The 23,400-nt window shown below is 46.0% G+C and overlaps 1 protein-coding gene across 1 annotated transcript in view; it reads right to left on the bottom strand.

The window, feature by feature from the left end:
• The window catches only part of CIB3 (calcium and integrin binding family member 3), a 168,417-nt gene extending 168,124 nt beyond the window's left edge, over positions 1–293 (bottom strand). Inside the window, exon 1 of the mRNA XM_077478546.1 lies at positions 199–293. Within this exon, the coding sequence (XP_077334672.1) occupies positions 199–249 (51 nt within the window). The 5' untranslated portion in view covers positions 250–293. The remainder of the gene's footprint in view (positions 1–198) is intronic.
• Positions 294–23,400: the final 23,107 nt, after the last annotated feature.

The raw sequence follows: 23,400 nt of genomic DNA on the forward strand, positions 1-23,400 counted from the left end.
AGTATTTTAACTGTATATTATTGCATGTAAGTAATATTTATGAACATAAATATCAAAATGAGCTTGAACTAATTCTAAACTTGAGGATTATCTTTTAAAACAAAAAAGGCAGATAAATATTGGATAATAACATAAATGCATTAGAAATAACATATACTATTTTAAATTATGTGAACAACAAATAACGCTACAACTTACTTGGTATGTATCGAGCTGCTCAGGAGTAAATATAGTTTGCTTGTTTCCCATGCTTATACCTGCTTACTAATTCTAGTGCCCCTGACATGCTTTTGTTTCTGAGCTTTTATACTAAGTCTGAATATTAGGATATTAAAGGCTGCAGGAACAGCAGGGTCAGGCACAGTGGAGGATCGAATGTCACTGTCCCATTCTTCCTGCATTTCAGATTCATAATAGGAGCATTTCATCAAATCTTTGATCTGGATAAAGAAGTCTGGCACATACGGCTTCCATCCAGCATCATTCATGAGCATATAAATAAGCTGCTATAATTACACCTCTTGTTTCATGTCCAACTTATACTCATATTACATCATTTAGCATGTCTACTGCTAACTAAGTTCATTCTTTCTAGCGGTTTAGTATTGCTTCGAAAGTAAACACAGGATTGGTGATTGGTCACTCACTAATAAGAGTTTAAAAAATGGATTTTATTTGCATTTCAGCATTTGCAAAAGGTTTGTTATGTTGTCTAATAGTTACATAGTTACATAGTCAGGATGAAAAAAGACACAAGTCCATCTAGTTCAACCCAAAAAATAAAAAACTTACAATCCCATATACACAATCCTTCACTCACAGTTGATCCAGAGGAAGGCAAAAAAACCCAGAAAAGCAGGATCCAATTTGCTACAGCAGGGGAAGAAATGCCTTCCTTCCTGATCCCCCGAGAGGCAATCGGATTTTCCCAACATTATTTATAAGAGCACTTTCACACTGGGGCAGGGCGGCATCGGTAAAGCGCAGCTTTTTTTTTAGTGGTGGTTTACCGTTGTTTTAGCGTCACTTTTCTGCTGCTAGTGGGACGCTTTTAACCCCCGCTAGTGGCTGAAAAAGGGTTAATAGCGCCCACAATGTGCAGCTGCCATGGTGCTTTGCTGGCGTTTTGGCAGCGCTGGCCATTGATTTCAATGGCAGGGGCGTTTTAGGAGCGTTATATTCACCACAATGCCCCAAAGATGCTGCTTGCAGGACTTTTTTTCCCGTCCTACAAGCGCACCGCTTCAGTGTCAAAGCACTTTGGCTTTCACACTGGGGAGGCAGGGGAGGCATTTTTCAGGGGCTTTACAGGCACTATTTCTAGCCCTTTAGCACCTTAAAAATGCCTCAGTGTGAAAGTAGCCTAATAGTCAGTGAAAGGGTTAATCCTGTGTCTAGGGTGGTCCCTTCAACCTCTCAGACCTTAGATCCAATGTGATGTATAAATTCAGAGCACTCTGGAATCAATTCTCAAAGGACAAATAAAACCACACACACACCATGGCGTCCTTCAAGAACTAATTGTATTGAGTTATTACAAAGCGATTGATATAGTAAATTTCACGTCACACAGAATAAGACATGCGCAGTAGACATCAAGACGATTACAGCTGGTCAAGACAAAACGCTATTGTTCTTTGTTAATATGAGAAAAAGATAAGAGACAGTACATGATTTCTTCTGTAGCTAAAGGAATGCTGAGAAAATGTGTGAAAGTTTTAGATAAGTGTGTGAGAACAAATGAGTTAGAAGAATCTCATGTTGAGACAGTTATCTGAGGTGTTCAAACTGTACATATTGTAAAATGGAAGTTTGTGAATATTAAGATGGCTGACAGAAACAAGATGGATGCTTAACATAACCTTTCAGTCAGTACCCAGTAATATTATGTCATTTGGGAAAGAATCCAGACCTTTTTTAAAACAGTCTACTGAGCTTGCCAGATAATATGAATCTATTGTCTTATTAAAGTAGCTCAAGCCTAGATAAAATGATATTAAACCCAAAAACAAAAATGTATGAAATTGCAACTGCATTAGGTTTCTTTTTTTTTTTAGGCTTTTTTCTTTTATTTTCACCTGGAGATCTGGCCAGTAAGTTTGTTATTTTTTTAACTTCCTCTGAAGCCGCGTACACACGGGCGGACTGTCCGCTGAAATGTGTTTCAGCGGACTAAGTTGGACAGACAGTCCGCCCGTGTGTACGCGGCTTTACAGACCAAATTGTCCAGACAAAGAAGCAGTTAGAGGGCTGAAACAAACAATTTATCCCTGAGAGGGGTGCTTACAATGATCATCTTTTATTCATTTACGTAAATCCTTTATGTACAAAACATAACTTGATACTAAAATTTATCGGTAAAGTTGATCCAGGGAATAGCCGATTGCCCCCTGGGGAGAAAATTGGATCATGCTTTATTGTTTTTTTTTTTGCCTTCCTCTGGATCATAGGATAGGATGGGCATGGAGGTTTTTGATTTGTGTGTGTGGGTTTTTTTTTTTTTTGTTGAACTGGATGGACTTGTGTCTTTTTTTTCAACCAGATTAACTATGTGAAAGGAAAAATAAGCTGTTGCTGTAACTACTTAAAAAGTGTATTCTTGAGTTTGGCTTCCATTTTTTAACCACTTTAGGACTGCCCGCCGCACATATACTGTGGCAGGGCAGCTCTATTGCACAAAACTACTTACCTGTATGTCGTTATTTGTAATAGATAAAGGGTGCTCGCGCCACCTATGGCGTGGCTCAGGAGCCGATGCACGTGCTCGGTGGCCACAATGTCCTTCTATGATCGCTACTCACAGAGGCAGAACAGGGATCTGCCTATGTTAACAAGGCGGATCCCTGTTTTGACAGGGGAGGAGAGAGAGATCAGCTGTTACTAGTGATCAGGAACAGCGATCTCTCTCTACTCCTTGTCAGTCCGTTCCTCTGACAGTTAGATAGCCCCTTCCTAGGGAAAACTTAACCCTTTGGTCACCCTTAGTGTTAACCCCTTCCCTGCCAGTGCCATTTATACAGTGATCAGTGCATTTTTATAGCACTGATCACTGTATTGGTGTCACTGGTCACTAAAAAGTGTCACTTAGGGTCAGATTTATCCGCTGCAATGTCACAGTCCTGCTAAAAATTGCTGATCCCTGTTACTAGTAAAAACAATTAAAAAAAATTCCCTAAATCTTTCCCCTATTTTGTAGACGCTATAACTTTTGCGCAAACCAATCAATATACGCTTAATGGGATTTTTTTTAGCAAAAATATTCAGAAGAATACATATTGGCCTAAACTGATGAAAAAAAATATTTACTTTTATTTTTTATTTATTGGATATGTATTATAGTAAAAAGTAAAAAAAAAATGTTTTTTTTTTCTAAATTGCCACTCTTATTTTGTTTATAGCACAAAAAATAAAAACCGCAGAGGTGATCAAATACCACCAAAAGAAAGCTCTATTTGCCGGGAAAAGAGGGACAGCATCACACTTCCATGTAATTGTCGGTTAAAGTAACGCAGTGCCGTATCGCAAGAAAATGGCCTGGTCGTTAAGGGGCTAAATTCTTTGGGGGCTGAATCCTTCCATCTTCTTCTTCCTCCGCTCTCACACTGCTGAAGACTACCACAGAGGCAGATCGTGCAGATGGCACGGAGAAGAAGCCGGAGCAAGATGTGGGATGAGAAGAGCGGTGTAAGAAGAAGATGAAGAAGAAGATGAGGAAGAAGATGGAGAAGAAGAACAACACTGAAGGAAGACCAGAAGAAAGACGATGAAAGAAGAAGCGAAAGAAGAAGAATTTAATAAAGGACTTGTCAAAAACTGTCATTTGTCTTTTTTAACTTTTTTGTCACTTCTTTTTGTGAAATAGTAGGGGTACATTTGTACCCCATTACCAATTCACACAGGGGGGCAGGATCTGGGGGTCCCCTTGTTAAAGGTGGCTTCCAGATTCCGATAAGCCCCCCTGCCCGCAGACCCCCACAACCACCGAGCAAGGGTTGTGGGGATGAGGCCCTTCTCCCCATCAACATGGGGACAAGGTGCTTTGAGGGGCTACCTCAAAGCATCCTCCCAATGTTGAGGGCATGTGGCCTGGTATGGTTCAGGAGGGGGGCGCTTTCTCATCTCCCCTCTTTTCCATTGTATTTTTACATTTTGGTGCGGGTTTCCCCTTAAAATCCATACCAGACCTGAAGGGTCTGGTATGGATTTTGAAGGGGACCCCGACGCCATTTTTTTTCTAATTTCGGCGCAGGGTTCCCCTTAATATCCATACTAGACTTGAAGGACGTGTTATTGAATTTAGGGGGACCACCACGCATTTTTTTTTAAATTTTGGTTCAGAAATCCCCATGCCATTTTTATCAATGAACTTTTATGTGTATTGCAGACTGACAATTCATTATAGCTGCGAGTAGTTTTAAATTACTTTTTTTTCCTTTAGAAATGTCATTTTGCTGTCAGACTGTTCTAAACACGGGAAACATGCACCCCTTTTTGCAAGCATACCATAGACACCCCCAGGTACAAAATTTAAAGGAATATTACACTTTTATTGTTTAACTTTAAGCATTATTAAAATCACTGCTCCCAAAAAAACGCCAGTTTTTAAAACTTTTTTTGCATTGATACACGTCCCCTGGGGTAGGACCCATGTCCCTAAACACTTTATAAGCCTTTAAAAGTAGCACTTTTGATGATTCATGTTTGTGTCCCATAGACTTTAATGGTGTCTGCATGTTCGAACAAATTTTTTGCCTGTTCGCATGTTCTGGTGTGAACCGAACGGGGGGGGGTTGCTTGGCTCATCCCTACTGACCAAGTCCTTAAAAGGTCATATTGCTTTCAGTGCGCTTGACCATTCCTTAATCAGAAGACCTATATACCCTCACTAGAACTTGAAGGTTTTGTGTGATCCAGAAATGCCATGAGGCATGTTTCTGTTCCTGATCCACTGCACCATGCCATATAATGGGGGGACAGCATCATGTATTCTTGTTATATTTTCTTTATCTGTATCTGTCATTATCTTTAAAAAATGTCAATCAATGTCAGTCAAATATGTTTTTATTGTTGTTAGCATAATCAAATAATGCATAAATACATAACGTTCAGATGTCAGTAATAAGGGTTGATAATAAACTTGTATACACTTCAGGAATACAACATAACTCAGTACTTATAGGCAGGCCCGGACTGGCAATAGGGCACACCGGGCATTTGCCCGGTGGGCCACAGACCGCCGGGCCGCATATGTCATTATCTCCCCACTGTGCAGCTGCTTGGCCGGCCCTGCAACAAGCTCTGTGGCTGGCTCCGCGGCCGACTCCGCGGAGACGGTCGCATTTCTTTCTGGCAGAGTCCCTATCAAGGCAGCGGGCTGGGCTCGGCTGCGGACTGGGCTGCTCCTTGTGCCAGGGCCGCTCACCACAGCCGGCTCCAAGGCCACCTATGCGGCCGTCCGGCCAGCCTTCACCTTAGGAGGAAATGAAGAGGTAGGGACAGGTCATTGTGACCGAAGGGGGAGGAGTTGGAGGAGACCTCATCTGCCTAGTGTCGTAAAAGGACCTGCAACTACTAAAAAGGTAAGTGACACTATTGCCGGCCTGCATATATATGTATATTTTTTATATATCTTGGCTGATAATGTGTTTGTTTGTTTTTTTTTAATCACGCCTGCCAATGTGTTTTTTTTTTCATGCCTGCCAATGTGTTTTTTTTTTACTCATGCCTGCCAATGTGTTTCTTTTTTTTAATCATGCCTGCCAATGTGTTTTTTTTTTTTTTTTTCATGCCTGCCAATGTGTTTTTTTTTTTATCATGCCTGCCAATGTGTTTTTTTTTATTTTTTAACATGCCTGCCAATGTGTTTTTTGTATCTTGGCTGATAATGTATTTTTTTTTCTGATCTTAATAAAAAATAAACGTGGTCAGTCTCTCTTAGAGACCCCTTTCACACTGGTCATCTCCTGTATTAGATCCGCAGTCTCTGGTCATCTCTTGTGTTAGATTTGCAGTATCTGTTCATCTCCTGTATTAGAACCGCAGTCTCTGGTCATCTCCTGTATTAGATCCCCTGTCTCTGGTCATCTCCTGTATTAGATCCGCAGTGTCTGGTCATCTCCTGTATTAGCTTCGCAGTCTCTGGTCCTATCCTGTATTAGATCCGCAGTCTCTGGTCATCTCTTGTATTAGATCCGCAGTCTCTGGTCATCTCCTGTAATAGATCCGCAGTCTCTGGTCATCTCCTGTATTAGATTCGCAGTCTCTGATCCTCTCCTGTATTAGATCCGCAGTCTCTGGTCCTCTCCTGTATTAGATCCGCAGTCTCTGGTCATCTCTTGTATTAGATCCGCAGTCTCTGGTCATCTCCTGTAATAGATCCGCAGTCTCTGGTCATCTCCTGTATTAGATCCGCAGTCTCTGGTCATCTCCTGTATTAGATCCGCAGTCTCTGGTCATCTCTTGTATTAGATCCGCAGTCTCTGGTCATCTCCTGTAATAGATCCGCAGTCTCTGGTCATCTCCTGTAATAGATCCGCAGTCTCTGGTCATCTCCTGTATTAGATTCGCAGTCTCTGATCCTCTCCTGTATTAGATCCGCAGTCTCTGGTCATCTCTTGTATTAGATCCGCAGTCTCTGGTGATCTCCTGTAATAGATCCGCAGTCTCTGGTCATCTCCTGTATTAGATCCGCAGTCTCTGGTCATCTCCTGTATTTATCCGCAGTCTCTGGTCATCTCCTGTAATAGATCCGCAGTCTCTGGTCATCTCCTGTATTAGATCCGCAGTCTCTGGTCATCTCTTGTATTAGATTTGCAGTCTCTGGTCATCTCCTGTATTAGATCCGCGGTCTCTGGTCATCTCTTGTATTAGATTTGCAGTCTCTGGTCATCTCCTGTATTAGATCCGCAGTCTCTGGTCCTCTCTTGTATTAGATCCACAGTCTCTGGTCATCTCCTGTAGTAGATCCGCAGGCTCTGGTCATCTCCTGTATTAGATCCGCAGTCTCTGGTCATCTCCTGTAATAGATCCGCAGTCTCTGGTCATCTCCTGTAATAGATCCGCAGTCTCTGGTCATCTCTTGTATTAGATTTGTAGTCTCTGGTCATCTCTTGTATTAGATTTGTAGTCTCTGGTCATCTCCTGTATTAGATCCGCAGTCTCTGGTCATCTCCTGTAATAGATCCGCGGTCTCTGGTCATCTCCTGTATTAGATCCGCAGTCTCTGGTCATCTCCTGTATTAGATCCGCAGTCTCTGGTCATCTCCTGTATTAGATCCTCCTATTAGAAAGATTTGCTGGATAGATGGGAGGAGTCACTATTCCCATTGGGGGACTTTTTGGCGCCAATCCACTCAATATGGGCTATTTAAGGCAGACGCCAGAAGCCCTATGCAGGTGGGAATTTCCTCATGTCCTTTGGATTCTCCAGATCTGATGATATCGGTAGGAAAACTGGGAAACACTGATCTAGGAACTTGGAACCTTGATACGGTGGTAAGCTATGATTTAGGAACCCCCTCTCTATGATAAATGCAACGACAGGGATTAGACTTAAATTTTCCTTGGTTCTCTTTGTTTTAGGTTCCCTAGACAAGACTGAGGTTCATACAATATAACATTTCTCTATCTGATGGGCCATTGGACATATACGCAAAGGAATCTTCTATTCCCATCCTTTGTTGAGTCTGTTTGACTCCAGGGCTTTGAATGTGGTGACATTGTAACAGATCCCCACCATCTTTACCATCTTCACTTTCTTGGTTCAATCTTCTCCCTTTTGGCTTGTCTTTCCGTCTTTCGGACGGTCGCCAAAATAAGAGAAAATGCCTACCTTGGCATAAAAAATCAGCATGTGAGTATTCAAGTATTGGGATTTAATGTATTATGTTATGAGTATAAATGTATTTTTTGAAATATTTATTGCTTGTTGTGTGTTCACAGACAGTGGCTTCCCTGAAGAAGAAATTATTAATACATATTTTTCGAAACGCGTAGGAAAAGAGCCGCCTGTTTTGTTGCATAAAGTCCACGCATGTAGTATTATTTTATGCTATATACATATGTTAGCACAACACTGTCATTTTATGGATTTCTTTGTTATTGTAATGTTTTTTGATATTTGTAATAAAATTTATATTTTTTCATATATATTTTAGTATAATATTTTTTCCATATTGCCTTAAAAATCCCAAATAAATTTGAGGTGTCATTCAATTGTATTTATTGTATTAGATCCGCAGTCTCTGGTCATCTCCTGTATTAGAAAAAAGAAAACGGTATCCCCAGAGTGGGGCTTTTTACCAGCAAAAATGTACCTGTATAATATAAATAATATTGACATGTAGAAAGTAGGCTAATGTTGTAAATATTTATTAATAAAAAAAGAGGATAAAAATAGGTAACCCAGTGATCGAGGACTGAGCTCCACTCTATAGGTAAAAATGTATGGTATTACATGTATAAACAGAAATACACATATACATATGATTGTGATGCTTGAAACATAATATCAATACAATAAAAGATATATGCGTATAGATAGTAAGAGCCCTTTACGCGTTTCGACCCTCCCAGGGGTCTTCTTCAGAAGGTTACTATCTATTGTGAAAAAAGGGAAAAAAAAAGGACAAGCATAAATATATATCAATACATGATACACTGTGTTGTGCTAAAGATAATCTGCTGTAGGCAGAGTATATATCAAAACATTGTAAGATTACACAGTTAGCGATCAAATGATACACATTATAACAATAGATACCTATATTGATCACAAAGGAAATCCTCTTTAACAGACCGGACAGGATTCCGTCCACTCTCCCATAGTCTTCATGGATGTGCCGACCTTATGTAGATGGAAAATGATGGCTAGCTCTACCCAAAAGGGAGAGCAAGGAAAATGGATCCAAAAAGTAAAAAGCTTACAAGGGATCACATCCCTATTACCACCTCCAAAATATAATAATGGAGGAAGGTATGGGTATGGGTAAACAGGATTAGGAGAGAGGGCAACCTACAGGGAAAGAAAGAATATGAGACATATGTATATATATATGTATATATAGAAGGACCCTATTCAGAAACTATCACCTCTGTATAGAGAGATAGAACATACCCGCATGCAGTGTCAATAGTATACACACGTCGGGGATACACATATGTCACAGTGAATCCTGCCATTTCAGAATGGAATATTACACTCAGTTAGAGTGTGAACACATGCCCAGAAGAGAAACCAACGCCAAACCGAAACACCATATGCAAAAAGAATGAGAAAGGAGGAAGAACAAGGGACGAGGGAATAGGAAGAAAAAAAGGAAGGAAAAGGAAGGAAAAGTGGGGTGGATACAAGCTGGTGCCAAGCAAAAACGTGCAAAAGTGAACGAACAGTGAACATAAGCTAAAAACGAAAGTGGAAGGAAAAAAGAAAGTGGAATGGTGTAGCAACCTCCAAAATATCCCAGCATGACCACAATGGTGCTGGGATAGAGCAATGTATATATACCTATAGCCAATTTCCAATGGGTCCACGTTGGGTAGCAGAGCCAGACGGAAAACACTTAGATAATTGGTGGTAAAGTGACTTGAAATAATGACCTTTACAATACAGCCCCTAACATTAATATGTTTCCATGGAGCGAGAGAGGTCTTATGTCTGCAAGTAAACAAGAGATAGTTTTATACTCCTGCCAGCAGAACTATATAGTGCAAATAGAAAGAGTGGAAAAGCATAGAGTAAAAGAACCCAGGGACTTACCCAGTTGCGTGAAAACGATATAGGTGTACTCCTGTAAATGAGGGAATAGTGTGCAGTGTGAAAGGGTGGGGTATAAATAGCCCAAGTTGGGTTGATAGGTCAATCGAAATCTCCACCTGTTAGCCCATAACCTCTATTGGTCGCCTGAGAGCCGACCGGATGTGGTCCCCTCGGCGTTCCGGAAATGACCCTCCTAATATGGCGGGAGGGTGCACGGTAGCGTCGCACCAGCGTGACGTGGGTGCGTCGTGTCGCACGCGTAAAACGCGCGTGCGCAGTGAGGCCACCAGTCCGATACCGTTCGGAATGCCGCCGACCAGAAATTATCGTCCCGGGAAGACGGGCAGCGCTAACCCGTTCGTATCCCGGGACCTAATGGGGAGAGGCATGCGCGCGCCAATGCCACACCCCTCTTCTGGTCGTGAAGCCATTCCTCATTGGTCCATCCAATAGACATAGATAAGGACGAGAAATGACCTCGCATGGCACCATCCAGTGGAAAAAATGGGAAAGTGCAACCGGAACCTCCGTCGTACAGCATACAAGATAGTAAATCCAAGGAAATATGTTTTAATAATACCATGTCAAAAGTAAAAAATAATAACAATAAAATAAATGAACATAAACAAAGAACATTTCATCATAAGCATATAATCTACAGGTAAACTGGGCACATAAAAAGAGCAATCTACTGGTTGGTATATAAGGATATGACAAACTAGTAATCACGGGGCACACAGTTGTATGCTGTACTAATGCATCACACACATGCACATACATCCCATCAGACACAACAGTGAACGGATGCAGGTGAAATGCACCCATTCCAAAGAAAGATGGGATGCATGAGCATGCGACATGCACACATGCGACGCATCACGCATGCGTACAACATTAATGTGTCACACACGTGCGCGTACCACCCATCAACCACAAAAATGGGCAGGTGCAGGTGGTCATTCCAATGAGAGAGCTCAAGTCCCAAACCTCTTATGTTACCGAATGGGGAAGGGTGTTTAACCACCCGGGTTTAAAGAACTAGACAGAAAGAACGGTAACACCCCCAAAATTAGGGTCAGAGGGCGCTGATCACCCCTGGTATGTTATAAAGAAAAAAGAAAACGGTATCCCGTTCTTTCTGTCTATCTCCTGTATTAGATCCACAGTCTCTGGTCAAGCCCGGATTGGCCATAGGGCAAAACGGGCATTTGTCCAGTGGGCCAGGGCCACCAGGTCCCTTGTCCTTGTTTGCGGGGCCAAGGCAGGCTGCTCTTTAAGCCCGCGCCAGTTCCATAACCTTTCCGCGGCCGCCCGGCTGCCAGATCAGCTCAGGCTCAGCCATCGGCACAAGGGGGACTGAGACATGAAGGTGGGAGGAGCTAGAGGAGCCACGGCTGCCAATATTGTATTAGACTTGCAGTCTCCGGTCATCTCTTGTTATAGATCCGCAGTCTCTGGTCATCTCTTGTATTAGATCCGCAGTCTCTGGTCATCTCCTGTAATAGATCCGCAGTCTCTGGTCATCTCCTGTATTAGATTCGCAGTCTCTGGTCCTCTCCTGTATTAGATACGCAGTCTCTGGTCATCTCTTTTATTAGATCCGCAGTCTCTGGCCATCTCCTGTAATAGATCCACAGTCTCTGGTCATCTCCTGTATTAGATCCGCAGTCTCTGGTCATCTCCTGTATTAGATTCGCAGTCTCTGGTCATCTCTTGTATTAGATCCGCAGCCTCTGGTCATCTCCTGTAATAGATCCGCAGTCTCTGGTCATCTCCTGTAATAGATCCGCAGTCTCTGGTCATCTCCTGTATTAAATCCGCAGTCTCTGGTCATCTCCTGTATTAGATCTGCAGTCTCTGGTCATCTCTTGTATTAGATCCGCAGTCTCTGGTCATCTCCTGTATTAGATCTGCAGTCTCTGGTCATCTCCTGTAATAGATCCGCAGTCTCTGGTCATCTCCTGTATTAGATTCGCAGTCTCTGGTCCTCTCCTGTATTAGATCCGCAGTCTCTGGTCATCTCTTGTATTAGATCCGCAGTCTCTGGTCATCTCCTGTAATAGATCCGCAGTCTCTGGTCATCTCCTGTATTAGATCCGCAGTCTCTGGTCATCTCCTGTATTAGATCCGCAGTCTCTGGTCATCTCTTGTATTAGATCCGCAGTCTCTGGTCATCTCCTGTAATAGATCCGCAGTCTCTGGTCATCTCCTGTATTAGAACCGCAGTCTCTGGTCATCTCCTGTAATAGATCCGCAGTCTCTGGTCATCTATTGTATTAGATTTGTAGTCTCTGGTCATCTCCTGTATTAGATCCGCAGTCTCTGGTCATCTCCTGTAATAGATCCGCGGTCTCTGGTCATCTCCTGTATTAGATTCGTAGTCTCTGGTCATCTCCTGTATTAGATCCGCAGTCTCTGGTCATCTCCTGTATTAGATCCGCAGTCTCTGGTCATCTCCTGTATTAGATCCGCAGTCTCTGGTCAAGCCCGGATTGGCCATAGGGCAAAACGGGCATTTGTCCAGTGGGCCGGGGCCACCAGGTCACTTGTCCTTGTTTGCGGGGCCAAGGCAGGCTGCTCTTTAAGCCCGCGCCAGTCCCCTAACCTTTCCGTGGCCGTCCGGCTGCCAGATCTGCTCAGGCTCAGCCATCGGCACAAGGGGGACTGAGACATGAAGGTGGGAGGAGCTAGAGGAGCCACGGCTGCCAATATTGTATTAGATTTGCAGACTCCTGTCATCTCCTGTAATAGATCCGCAGTCTCTGGTCATCTCCTGTAATAGATCCGCAGTCTCTGGTCATCTCCTGTAATAGATCCGCAGTCTCTGGTCATCTCCTGTATTAGATTCGCAGTCTCTGGTTATCTCCTGTATTAGATTTGCAGTCTCTTGTCCTCTCCTGTATTAGATCCGCAGTCTCTGGTCATCTCTTGTATTAGATCCGCAGTCTCTGGTCATCTCCTGTAATAGATCCGCAGTCTCTGGTCATCTCCTGTATTAGATCCGCAGTCTCTGGTCATCTCCTGTATTAGATCCGCAGTCTCTGGTCATCTCCTGTATTAGATCCGCAGTCTCTGGTCATCTCCTGTAATAGATCCACAGTCTCTGGTCATCTCCTGTAATAGATCCGCAGTCTCTGGTCATCTCCTGTAATAGATCCGCAGTCTCTGGTCATCTCTTGTATTAGATTTGTAGTCTCTGGTCATCTCCTGTATTAGATCTGCAGTAGGGATGAGGTTCGTGTTCAAGTCAAACATACGTTCGACTCGAACATCGGCTGTTCGCCCGTTCGGCGAATTCCGAACCTTATGGGCCGTTCGCGCCAAATTCGTGTGGCGCGCACGGCCCACAATGCACTGCGTCATCGCAGTGCATTGCTGGCTCATGATTGGCCAAGCATGCACTGTGACCCCGCATGCTTGGCCAATCACAGCGCCAGCAGCGAGGAGAGCCATGATTGGCCACAGGCATCCTATAGCTCAGGCTGTGTAGTACACGCCCCACACTATATAAAGCCGCCAGCGCGGCGGCCTTGTGTAGTGTGTTGGCGTCTGAAGCAGTTAGTGGGTGTTCTGTGTACCTTCAACACAGTATACACCGATCGTTATCGGCTGATTTTCGATCTTGCTCTTCTGTAGTGGTTGTTGTCTGCGTGCCCTGACTGCAGTATACACCGCTATATTCACCTCACCTATATAGCTAGTGATCTATCTTTTACAATAGAGCTTGCAGTCGGTAGTGTTAGGAGCTTGTGCGTGCTGTCTGCGTGCTCTGTACCCAGTACACACCGCTATATCCACCTACATAGCTCTTCTCTATTTGAGCCCACTTGCCATCTGCAGGAGTTATTGGAAGTTGTGTGTGCCTCCAGCACAGCACAGTATACATCTGTATATACCCCATATCTCTGGTGTTCTATAATAAAGGCATCTGCAGGAGTTAGTGGGTGTTTTGTGCCTCCAGCACAATATACACCTGTATCTACCCTTTATTGCTGTTCTCTAATAGAGCCATCTGCAGGGCTTAGTGGGTGTTGTGTGACTCCATTACAGTATACCCCTTTATCTCTGGTGTTCTATACTAAAGGAATCTGCAGGAGTTAGTGGGTGTTGTGTGCCTCCAGCACAATATACACTACCCAACTGCTGTTTTATCCAACTCCCTTCAGGCCATTACCATGTCTGGAAGGCCAGCAAGGAGAGGCAGACAGGCGCAAGCCGATAAAAGAGGGCAAGCAGGCTCTGTGTCTAGAGACAACAGTGCTGGTCGTGGACGTGGTGCATTGTCATCAGCACGTGGCCATGGGACACGCTTGTCCTTCTTTTCGGCAGCTGGACATGTTGAACCGCAACATGCCAACGACTTGGTAGAGTGGATGACCAAGCCCTCTTCATCTTCCTCATCCTCTCTCACCCAGTCTCAGGGTACTAGCAAAGCAGCTGCCAACACATCGTCTTCCCTCCTCTCAATGTTTTTATCAGTGACTCCTTCCCTAGACCCACCACGTCCTCCTGAGGAGTCTCCAGAACTCTTTGAGCACAGTGTTGGGTACATGCTCCAGGAGGATGCCCAGTGTTTTGTAGGCTCTGATGATGAAACTCAGCTAGAGGAAGGCAGTAGCGTGAATGCAGAGAGATGGGATGCTCAAGAAGGACAGCAATCTGGCAGTCATGTTCCACAAGCTGCAGCATATTGTCAGGTTTGCTACAGCGATGAAGAGGGAGGGGATGATGAGGGCACTGACTCCACGTGGGTGCCTGGTAGTAGAGAGGAGGAGGAGGAGGAGGCACATGTCCAACGAGGCAGGATGCCCTCCGGGGGCCAGCTTAGGGGCAGCACACCGACTGAATCACACCGCATTAGATCCGCAGTCTCTGGCCATCTCCTGTAATAGATCCACAGTCTCTGGTCATCTCCTGTATTAGATCCGCAGTCTCTGGTCATCTCCTGTATTAGATTCGCAGTCTCTGGTCATCTCTTGTATTAGATCCGCAGCCTCTGGTCATCTCCTGTAATAGATCCGCAGTCTCTGGTCATCTCCTGTAATAGATCCGCAGTCTCTGGTCATCTCCTGTATTAAATCCGCAGTCTCTGGTCATCTCCTGTATTAGATCTGCAGTCTCTGGTCCTCTCCTGTATTAGATACGCAGTCTCTGGTCATCTCTTTTATTAGATCCGCTGTCTCTGGCCATCTCCTGTAATAGATCCACAGTCTCTGGTCATCTCCTGTATTAGATCCGCAGTCTCTGGTCATCTCCTGTATTAGATTCGCAGTCTCTGGTCATCTCTTGTATTAGATCCGCAGCCTCTGGTCATCTCCTGTAATAGATCCGCAGTCTCTGGTCATCTCCTGTAATAGATCCGCAGTCTCTGGTCATCTCCTGTATTAAATCCGCAGTCTCTGGTCATCTCCTGTATTAGATCTGCAGTCTCTGGTCATCTCTTGTATTAGATCCGCAGTCTCTGGTCATCTCCTGTATTAGATCCGCAGTCTCTGGTCATCTCCTGTAATAGATCCGCAGTCTCTGGTCATCTCCTGTATTAGATTCGCAGTCTCTGGTCCTCTCCTGTATTAGATCCGCAGTCTCTGGTCATCTCTTGTATTAGATCCGCAGTCTCTGGTCATCTCCTGTAATAGATCCGCAGTCTCTGGTCATCTCCTGTATTAGATCCGCAGTCTCTGGTCATCTCCTGTATTAGATCCGCAGTCTCTGGTCATCTCTTGTATTAGATCCGCAGTCTCTGGTCATCTCCTGTAATAGATCCGCAGTCTCTGGTCATCTCCTGTATTAGATCCGCAGTCTCTGGTCATCTCCTGTAATAGATCCGCAGTCTCTGGTCATCTCCTGTAATAGATCCGCAGTCTCTGGTCATCTCTTGTATTAGATTTGTAGTCTCTGGTCATCTCTTGTATTTGATTTGTAGTCTCTGGTCATCTCCTGTATTAGATCCGCAGTCTCTGGTCATCTCCTGTAATAGATCTGCGGTCTCTGGTCATCTCCTGTATTAGATTCGCAGTCTCTGGTCATCTCCTGTATTAGATCCGCAGTCTCTGGTCATCTCCTGTATTAGATCCGCAGTCTCTGGTCATCTCCTGTATTAGATCCGCAGTCTCTGGTCAAGCCCGGATTGGCCATAGGGCAAAACGGGCATTTGTCGAGTGGGCCGGGGCCACCAGGTCACTTGTCCTTGTTTGCGGGGCCAAGGCAGGCTGCTCTTTAAGCCCGCGCCAGTCCCCTAACCTTTCCGTGGCCGTCCGGCTGCCAGATCTGCTCAGGCTCAGCCATCGGCACAAGGGGGACTGAGACATGAAGGTGGGAGGAGCTAGAGGAGCCACGGCTGCCAATATTGTATTAGATTTGCAGACTCCGGTCATCTCCTGTAATAGATCCGCAGTCTCTGGTCATCTCCTGTAATAGATCCGCAGTCTCTGGTCATCTCCTGTAATAGATCCGCAGTCTCTGGTCATCTCCTGTATTAGATTTGCAGTCTCTGGTCATCTCCTGTATTAGATTTGCAGTCTCTGGTCCTCTCCTGTATTAGATCCGCAGTCTCTGGTCATCTCTTGTATTAGATCCGCAGTCTCTGGTGATCTCCTGTAATAGATCCGCAGTCTCTGGTCATCTCCTGTATTAGATTCGCAGTCTCTGGTCCTCTCCTGTATTAGATTCGCAGTCTCTGGTCATCTCCTGTAGTAGATCCGCAGTCTCTGGTCATCTCCTGTATTAGATCCGCAGTCTCTGGTCATCTCCTGTAATAGATCCGCAGTCTCTGGTCATCTCTTGTATTAGATTTGTAGTCTCTGGTCATCTCTTGTATTAGATTTGTAGTCTCTGGTCATCTCCTGTATTAGATCTGCAGTAGGGATGAGGTTCGTGTTCAAGTCGAACATACGTTCGACTCGAACATCGGCTGTTCGACTCGAACCTTATGGGCCGTTCGCGCCAAATTCGTGTGGCGCGCACGGCCCACAATGCACTGCGTCATCGCAGTGCATTGCTGGCTCATGATTGGCCAAGCATGCACTGTGACCCCGCATGCTTGGCCAATCACAGCGCCAGCAGCGAGGAGAGCCATGATTGGCCACAGGCATCCTATAGCTCAGGCTGTGTAGTACACGCCCCACACTATATAAGGCCGCCAGCGCGGCGGCCTTGTGTAGTGTGTTGGCGTCTGAAGCAGTTAGTGGGTGTTCTGTGTACCTTCAACACAGTATACACCGATCGTTATCGGCCGATTTTCGATCTTGCTCTTCTGTAGTGGTTGTTGTCTGCGTGCCCTGACTGCAGTATACACCGCTATATTCACCTCACCTATATAGCTAGTGATCTATCTTTTATAATAGAGCTTGCAGTCGGTAGTGTTAGGAGCTTGTGCGTGCTGTCTGCGTGCTCTGTACCCAGTACACACCGCTATATCCACCTACATAGCTCTTCTCTATTTGAGCCCACTTGCCATCTGCAGGAGTTATTGGAAGTTGTGTGTGCCTCCAGCACAGCACAGTATACATCTGTATATACCCCATATCTCTGGTGTTCTATAATAAAGGCATCTGCAGGAGTTAGTGGGTGTTTTGTGCCTCCAGCACAATATACACCTGTATCTACCCTTTATTGCTGTTCTCTAATAGAGCCATCTGCAGGGCTTAGTGGGTGTTGTGTGACTCCATTACAGTATACCCCTTTATCTCTGGTGTTCTATACTAAAGGAATCTGCAGGAGTTAGTGGGTGTTGTGTGCCTCCAGCACAATATACACTACCCAACTGCTGTTTTACCCAACTCCCTTCAGGCCATTACCATGTCTGGAAGGCCAGCAAGGAGAGGCAGACAGGCGCGAGCCGATAAAAGAGGGCAAGCAGGCTCTGTGTCTAGAGACAACAGTGCTGGTCGTGGACGCGGTGCATTGTCATCAGCACGTGGCCATGGGACACGCTTGTCCTTCTTTTCGGCAGCTGGACATGTTGAACCGCAACATGCCAACGACTTGGTAAAGTGGATGACCAAGCCCTCTTCATCTTCCTCATCCTCTCTCACCCAGTCTCAGGGTACTAGCAAAGCAGCTGCCAACACATCGTCTTCCCTCCTCTCAATGTTTTTATCAGTGACTCCTTCCCTAGACCCACCACGTCCTCCTGAGGAGTCTCCAGAACTCTTTGAGCACAGTGTTGGGTACATGCTCCAGGAGGATGCCCAGTGTTTTGTCGGCTCTGATGATGACACTCAGCTAGAGGAAGGCAGTAGCGTGAATGCAGAGAGATGGGATGCTCAAGAAGGACAGCAATCTGGCAGTCATGTTCCACAAGCTGCAGCATATTGTCAGGTTTGCTACAGCGATGAAGAGGGAGGGGTTGATGAGGGCACTGACTCCACGTGGGTGCCTGGTAGTAGAGAGGAGGAGGAGGAGGAGGAGGCACATGTCCAACGAGGCAGGATGCCCTCCGGGGGCCAGCTTAGGGGCAGCACACCGACTGAATCACACCGCAGAGCTCCGCCTGTGCAGGGCGCTGCCTCTGCGCGTTATTCTAAAAGTTCTTTGGTTTGGGCCTTTTTTGAGACGAGCGCATCAGATCGCACCGCTGCTATTTGCAACATATGTCTCAAGCGTATCTCACGTGGCCAAAACATCAGCCGCTTGGGCACCACATGCTTGACCAGACATATGTTGACCTGCCATGCAGCTCGTTGGCAAGCGTACCTCAAAGACCCACACCAAAGAACAAAGCGGACCTCTCCTTGCTCCTCATCAGCTGGCATCTCCAAGCCCACTAGACCTTCAGTCCTCTCTGAAACCTGCTCTGAGAGGAATGAAGGTGTAGAATTAGGTGTGTCACAGCCAAGTGCTTCCGGGCACTCTGCTAGCAGTACACCCAGGTCCGATTATAGCAGGCAAATTTCCCTGCCCCAGCTGCTGGACCGTAGAAAGAAGTTCACTCCCAGCCATCCACATGCCCAGCGCTTGAATGCTAGCTTGGCTAAATTGCTAGCACTTCAACTGCTGCCTTTTCAGTTGGTAGACTCGGCCCCCTTCCGTGAGTTTGTACAATGTGCGGTTCCTCAGTGGCAGGTCCCCAAACGCCACTTTTTCTCACGGAAGGCAATTCCGGCTCTCTACCGGCATGTGGAAGGCAATGTCCTTGCCTCGCTGGACAGGGTGGTCAGCGGTAAGGTGCATATTACCGCTGACTCATGATCCAGCAGGTATGGACAGGGACGTTACCTGTCTTTCACGGCCCATTGGGTCACTCTTCTGGCAGCTGGGAAGGATGCAGGACAAGGTGCAGTAGTATTGGAGGTTGTTCCGCCACCACGCCTCCAAAATGCTACTATTGGTTGTGACACACCTCTCTCCTCCACCCCCTCCTCTTCTTCTTCCTCCATGGCCTCTTCCAGTGCTCTGTCCTCAGAACCAGCGGTGCTCCGTAGGCGTTCCAGGGGCTACGCAAGTACACAGGCAAAACGATGCCATGCCGTGCTTGCGCTGGTTTGTTTGGGGGACAGGAGCCACACTGGGGCAGATGTTTTGTCAGCTCTGCAGGGGCAGGCCGAGAGGTGGTTGACGCCACGCCAGCTTAAGCCAGGAATGGTGGTTTGCGACAATGGCACCAACCTCCTCTCCGCTCTCCGACAGGGACAACTGACCCATGTGCCCTGTGTAGCTCACGTCCTTAACCTGGTGGTGCAGCGGTTCTTGGGCAGGTACCCCGGCTTACAGGATGTCCTGAAGCAGGCCAGGAAAGTCTGTGTGCATTTCCGCCGATCATTTAATGCCTGTGCTCGACTGGCTGAGCTCCAAAAGGAGTTGAACCTGCCCAAGAACCGCCTTATATGTGACATGCCCACCAGGTGGAACTCAACGTTGGCCATGCTGCAGCGGCTGCACACGCAGCAGAGGGCCATCAATGAGTACCTGTGCGACTACGGCACCAGGACAGGGTCAGGGGAGCTTGGTTTTTTCTCACCACGCCAGTAGGGCATGATCAGGGATGCATGCACTGTCCTGTCACCGTTTGAGGAGGCCACAAGGATGGTGAGCAGTGACAGTGCATGCATCAGTGACACTGTACCTCTTGTCCACCTCTTGGAGCATACGCTGCGTGGAATAATGGACAGGGCATTTGAGGCAGAACAGAGGCAGGAAGTGGAGGACTTCCTTGCCTCTCAAGGCCCCCTTTATCCAGACAGTGTTCCTGCTGTGCCACCCATCACACAGGAAGAGGATGAGGAGGAGGAAGAGGAGGAGGAGGATGATTGTGTCAGCATGGAGGTGCAGGCTGGCACTCAGCATCAGCAGCAGCAGTCTTGTAGGGATGATTTACAGTCCCAAGAAACACGTGGACTTGTACGTGGCTGGTAGGAGGTAGCTGTGGATCATGTTGTCCTTAGTGACCCAGAGGACTCCGGACCGAATGCTTCAGCTAACCTATGCTGAATGGCCTCCCTGATCCTGCAAAGCCTGCGGAATGATCCTCGTATTCTTCGGATCAAGGAGAGGGACCATTACTGGCTGGCCACTCTCCTTGATCCACGGTACAAGGGTAAGGTTGCCGACCTTATCTTGCCATCGCAGAGGGAGCAGAGGATGAGACATCTTCGGGAGGCCTTGCAGAAAGGTCTGTGCAACGCGTTCCCAGAGACTGGGAGGTTACAAACTCCTGGTCCTGGACAACGTGTTGCTGAGGCATCGGTCAGAAGGAGCGGTGGAGAAGGTGGCCGTCTGACTGATGCTTTCAGACAATTTTTTAGTCCGCAGCCCCAAGGTATGATCGGTTCCAGCAACCATCGCTAGCGTCTGATTTACATGGTGCAGGATTACCTAGGGGCAAGGTCAGACTTGGACACCTTTCCCACCAAAAATCCTCGGGCTTACTGGGTCTTGAGGATGGATCACTGGCCAGAGCTTGCACAGTATGCAATTGAGCTACTGGCCTGTCCTGCATCCAGCGTTCTTTCGGAACGCACCTTCAGTGCTGCTGGTGGCTTTGTTACTGATCACAGGGTGCGCCTGTCCACCGAATCCGTTGATCGACTGACCTTCATCAAGATGAATCAGTCTTGGATCACCCACAGCTACCAAGCACCTGAAGCTGATGTAACCGAATAATTTTTTTGGAAATATCACATCCCTTCAAGACTGCCTATGCTGATGCTGAGTGACTGTCCTGTTATGTTGATTGTCTATCCTCTTCCTGCTCTGCTGATATGTTGGAAGAACATTTCTGGTTCTGGGTGATGCCATCAGCCCAATTTTTCTGCCCCTGTTTAACAGGGGCGTTTAATTACAATTTTTGATGCAATGCTTTGCAGCAGGGCTAATTCCTGCTATAAAACTAGAGTATATGGCAGAGGTTGCAGTGTGGTGGCACCAGCACCAGTGCCTAAGGCCCACTTTTTCTGCCCCTGTTTAACAGGGGCGTTTAATTACAATTTTTGATGCAATGCTTTGCAGCAGGGCTAATTCCTGCAATAAAACTAGAGTATATGGGAGAGGTTGCAGTGTGGTGGCACCAGCACCAGTGCCTAAGGCCCAATTTTTCTGCCCCTGTTTAACAGGGGCGTTTAAGTACAATTTTTGATGCAATGCTTTGCAGCAGGGCTAATTCCTGCAATAAAACTAGAGTATATGGGAGAGGTTGCAGTGTGGTGGCACCAGCACCAGTGCCTAAGGCCCAATTTTTCTGCCCCTGTTTAACAGGGGCGTTTAATTACAATTTTTGATGCAATGCTTTGCAGCAGGGCTAATTCCTGCAATAAAACTAGAGTATATGGGAGAGGTTGCAGTGTGGTGGCACCAGCACCAGTGCCTAAGGCCCAATTTTTCTGCCCCTGTTTAACAGGGACATGCAATTACAATTCTTAATATAATATTTCACAGGAGGGCCCGTTCCTGTGCCCACCCAGAGTAACTGTGAGGACTTATAGTGTTGTGGCACCAGCACCACAACCACCAAAGGTCAATTTTTCTACCACTGTTCAACAATGGCATGTAATTACAATTCTTGATATAATCGTTCACAGCAGGGCGCTCCAGCGCCCACCAAGAGTCACTTTGAGGGCTTACAATGTTGTGGCAAAACCAACACCTTGTTTCGCCATTTCTGCAGAGCATATAGGGCAGGCCCCTACTTTCAAACATCCAACTTACAAACATCTCCTACTTGCAAACGGAAGGAGACAACAGCAAGAGAGATGAAAAAGGATGTACGACAAAACAAATTATACAGGGGTGGTAACCCTTCCCTATGTTTTCCAAAAAGCTTAAAAATAGTTTTTTTGACTGGAGCTACACTTTAAAAATGTACCAGTTGAAAATTACAAACAGATTCAACTTAACACAACAAACCTACACAGTCCCTGTCTTGTTTGCACCGCCTGTATACTGCTGTTCTGAGTATATAGGGCCTGGGGGCCACACGCATTTCCTTTTTTAATATGGGTACGGGGTTCCCCTTAATATGCGTACAAGACCCAAAGGGGCTGGTAATGGGCAGGGAGGGCTACCCATGCAATTTTTCTCAATGTTTTTCAACCATATTGCAGGAACCAGATATAACATTAAAACCGCAAACAGTTTTAAATGATGTTATTTCCGTTTAATGTCATTTTGTGCAGGGACTGTTCTAAACACGGGAAACACGTGGCACTTCACAGGCATACTACAGACACCCCCCAGGCACCATATTTAAAGGAATATTTCACATTTTTTTTTTCACTTTAATCGTCATTAAAATCAGTGTTCCCGCCAAAACGGCCATTTTTAAAAACATTTTAGGCATTGACCCATGTCCCCTGGGGCAGGAGCCAGGTCCCCAAACCCTTTTTAGGACAGTATCTTGCATATTAGCCGTTAAAATTAGCACTTTTAATTTCGAACGTTCGAGTCCCATAGACTTCAATGGGGTTCTAAAGTTCGTACGAATTTGGGGTCCGTTCGAAAGTTCTGGTGCGAACCGAACCGGGGGGTGTTCGGCTCATCCCTAATCTGCAGTCTATGGTCATCTCTTGTATTAGATCCGCAGTCTCTGGTCATCTCCTGTATTAGATCCGCAGTCTCTGGTCATCTCCTGTATTAGATTCGCAGTCTCTGGTCATCTCCTGTATTAGATTCGCAGTCTCTGGTCCTCTCCTGTATTAGATCCGCAGTCTCTGGTCATCTCTTGTATTAGATCCGCAGTCTCTGGTCATCTCCCGTAATAGATCCGCAGTCTCTGGTCATCTCCTGTATTAGATCCGCAGTCTCTGGTCATCTCCTGTATTAGATCCACAGTCTCTGGTCATCTCTTGTATTAGATCCGCAGTCTCTGGTCATCTCTTGTATTAGATCCGCAGTCTCTGGTCATCTCCTGTAATAGATCCGCAGTCTCTGGTCATCTCCTGTAATAGATCCGCAGTCTCTGGTCATCTCTTGTATTAGATCCGCAGTCTCTGGTCATCTCCTGTAATAGATCCGCAGTCTCTGGTCCCCTCTTGTATTAGATCCGCAGTCTCTGGTCATCTCCTGTAATAGATCCAGCAGTCTCTGGTCATCTCTTGTATTAGATCCGCAGTCTCTGGTCATCTCCTGTAATAGATCCGCAGTCTCTGGTCATCTCCTGTATTAGATTGGCAGTCTCTGGTCCTCTCCTGTATTAGATTCACAGTCTCTGG

The sequence above is a fragment of the Lithobates pipiens genome, unplaced genomic scaffold (genome assembly GCF_037356315.1).
Source record: "Lithobates pipiens isolate NorthernLeopardFrog02 unplaced genomic scaffold, aLitPip1_a1.2 Scaffold_13, whole genome shotgun sequence".
Taxonomy (NCBI): Eukaryota; Metazoa; Chordata; class Amphibia; order Anura; family Ranidae; genus Lithobates; species Lithobates pipiens.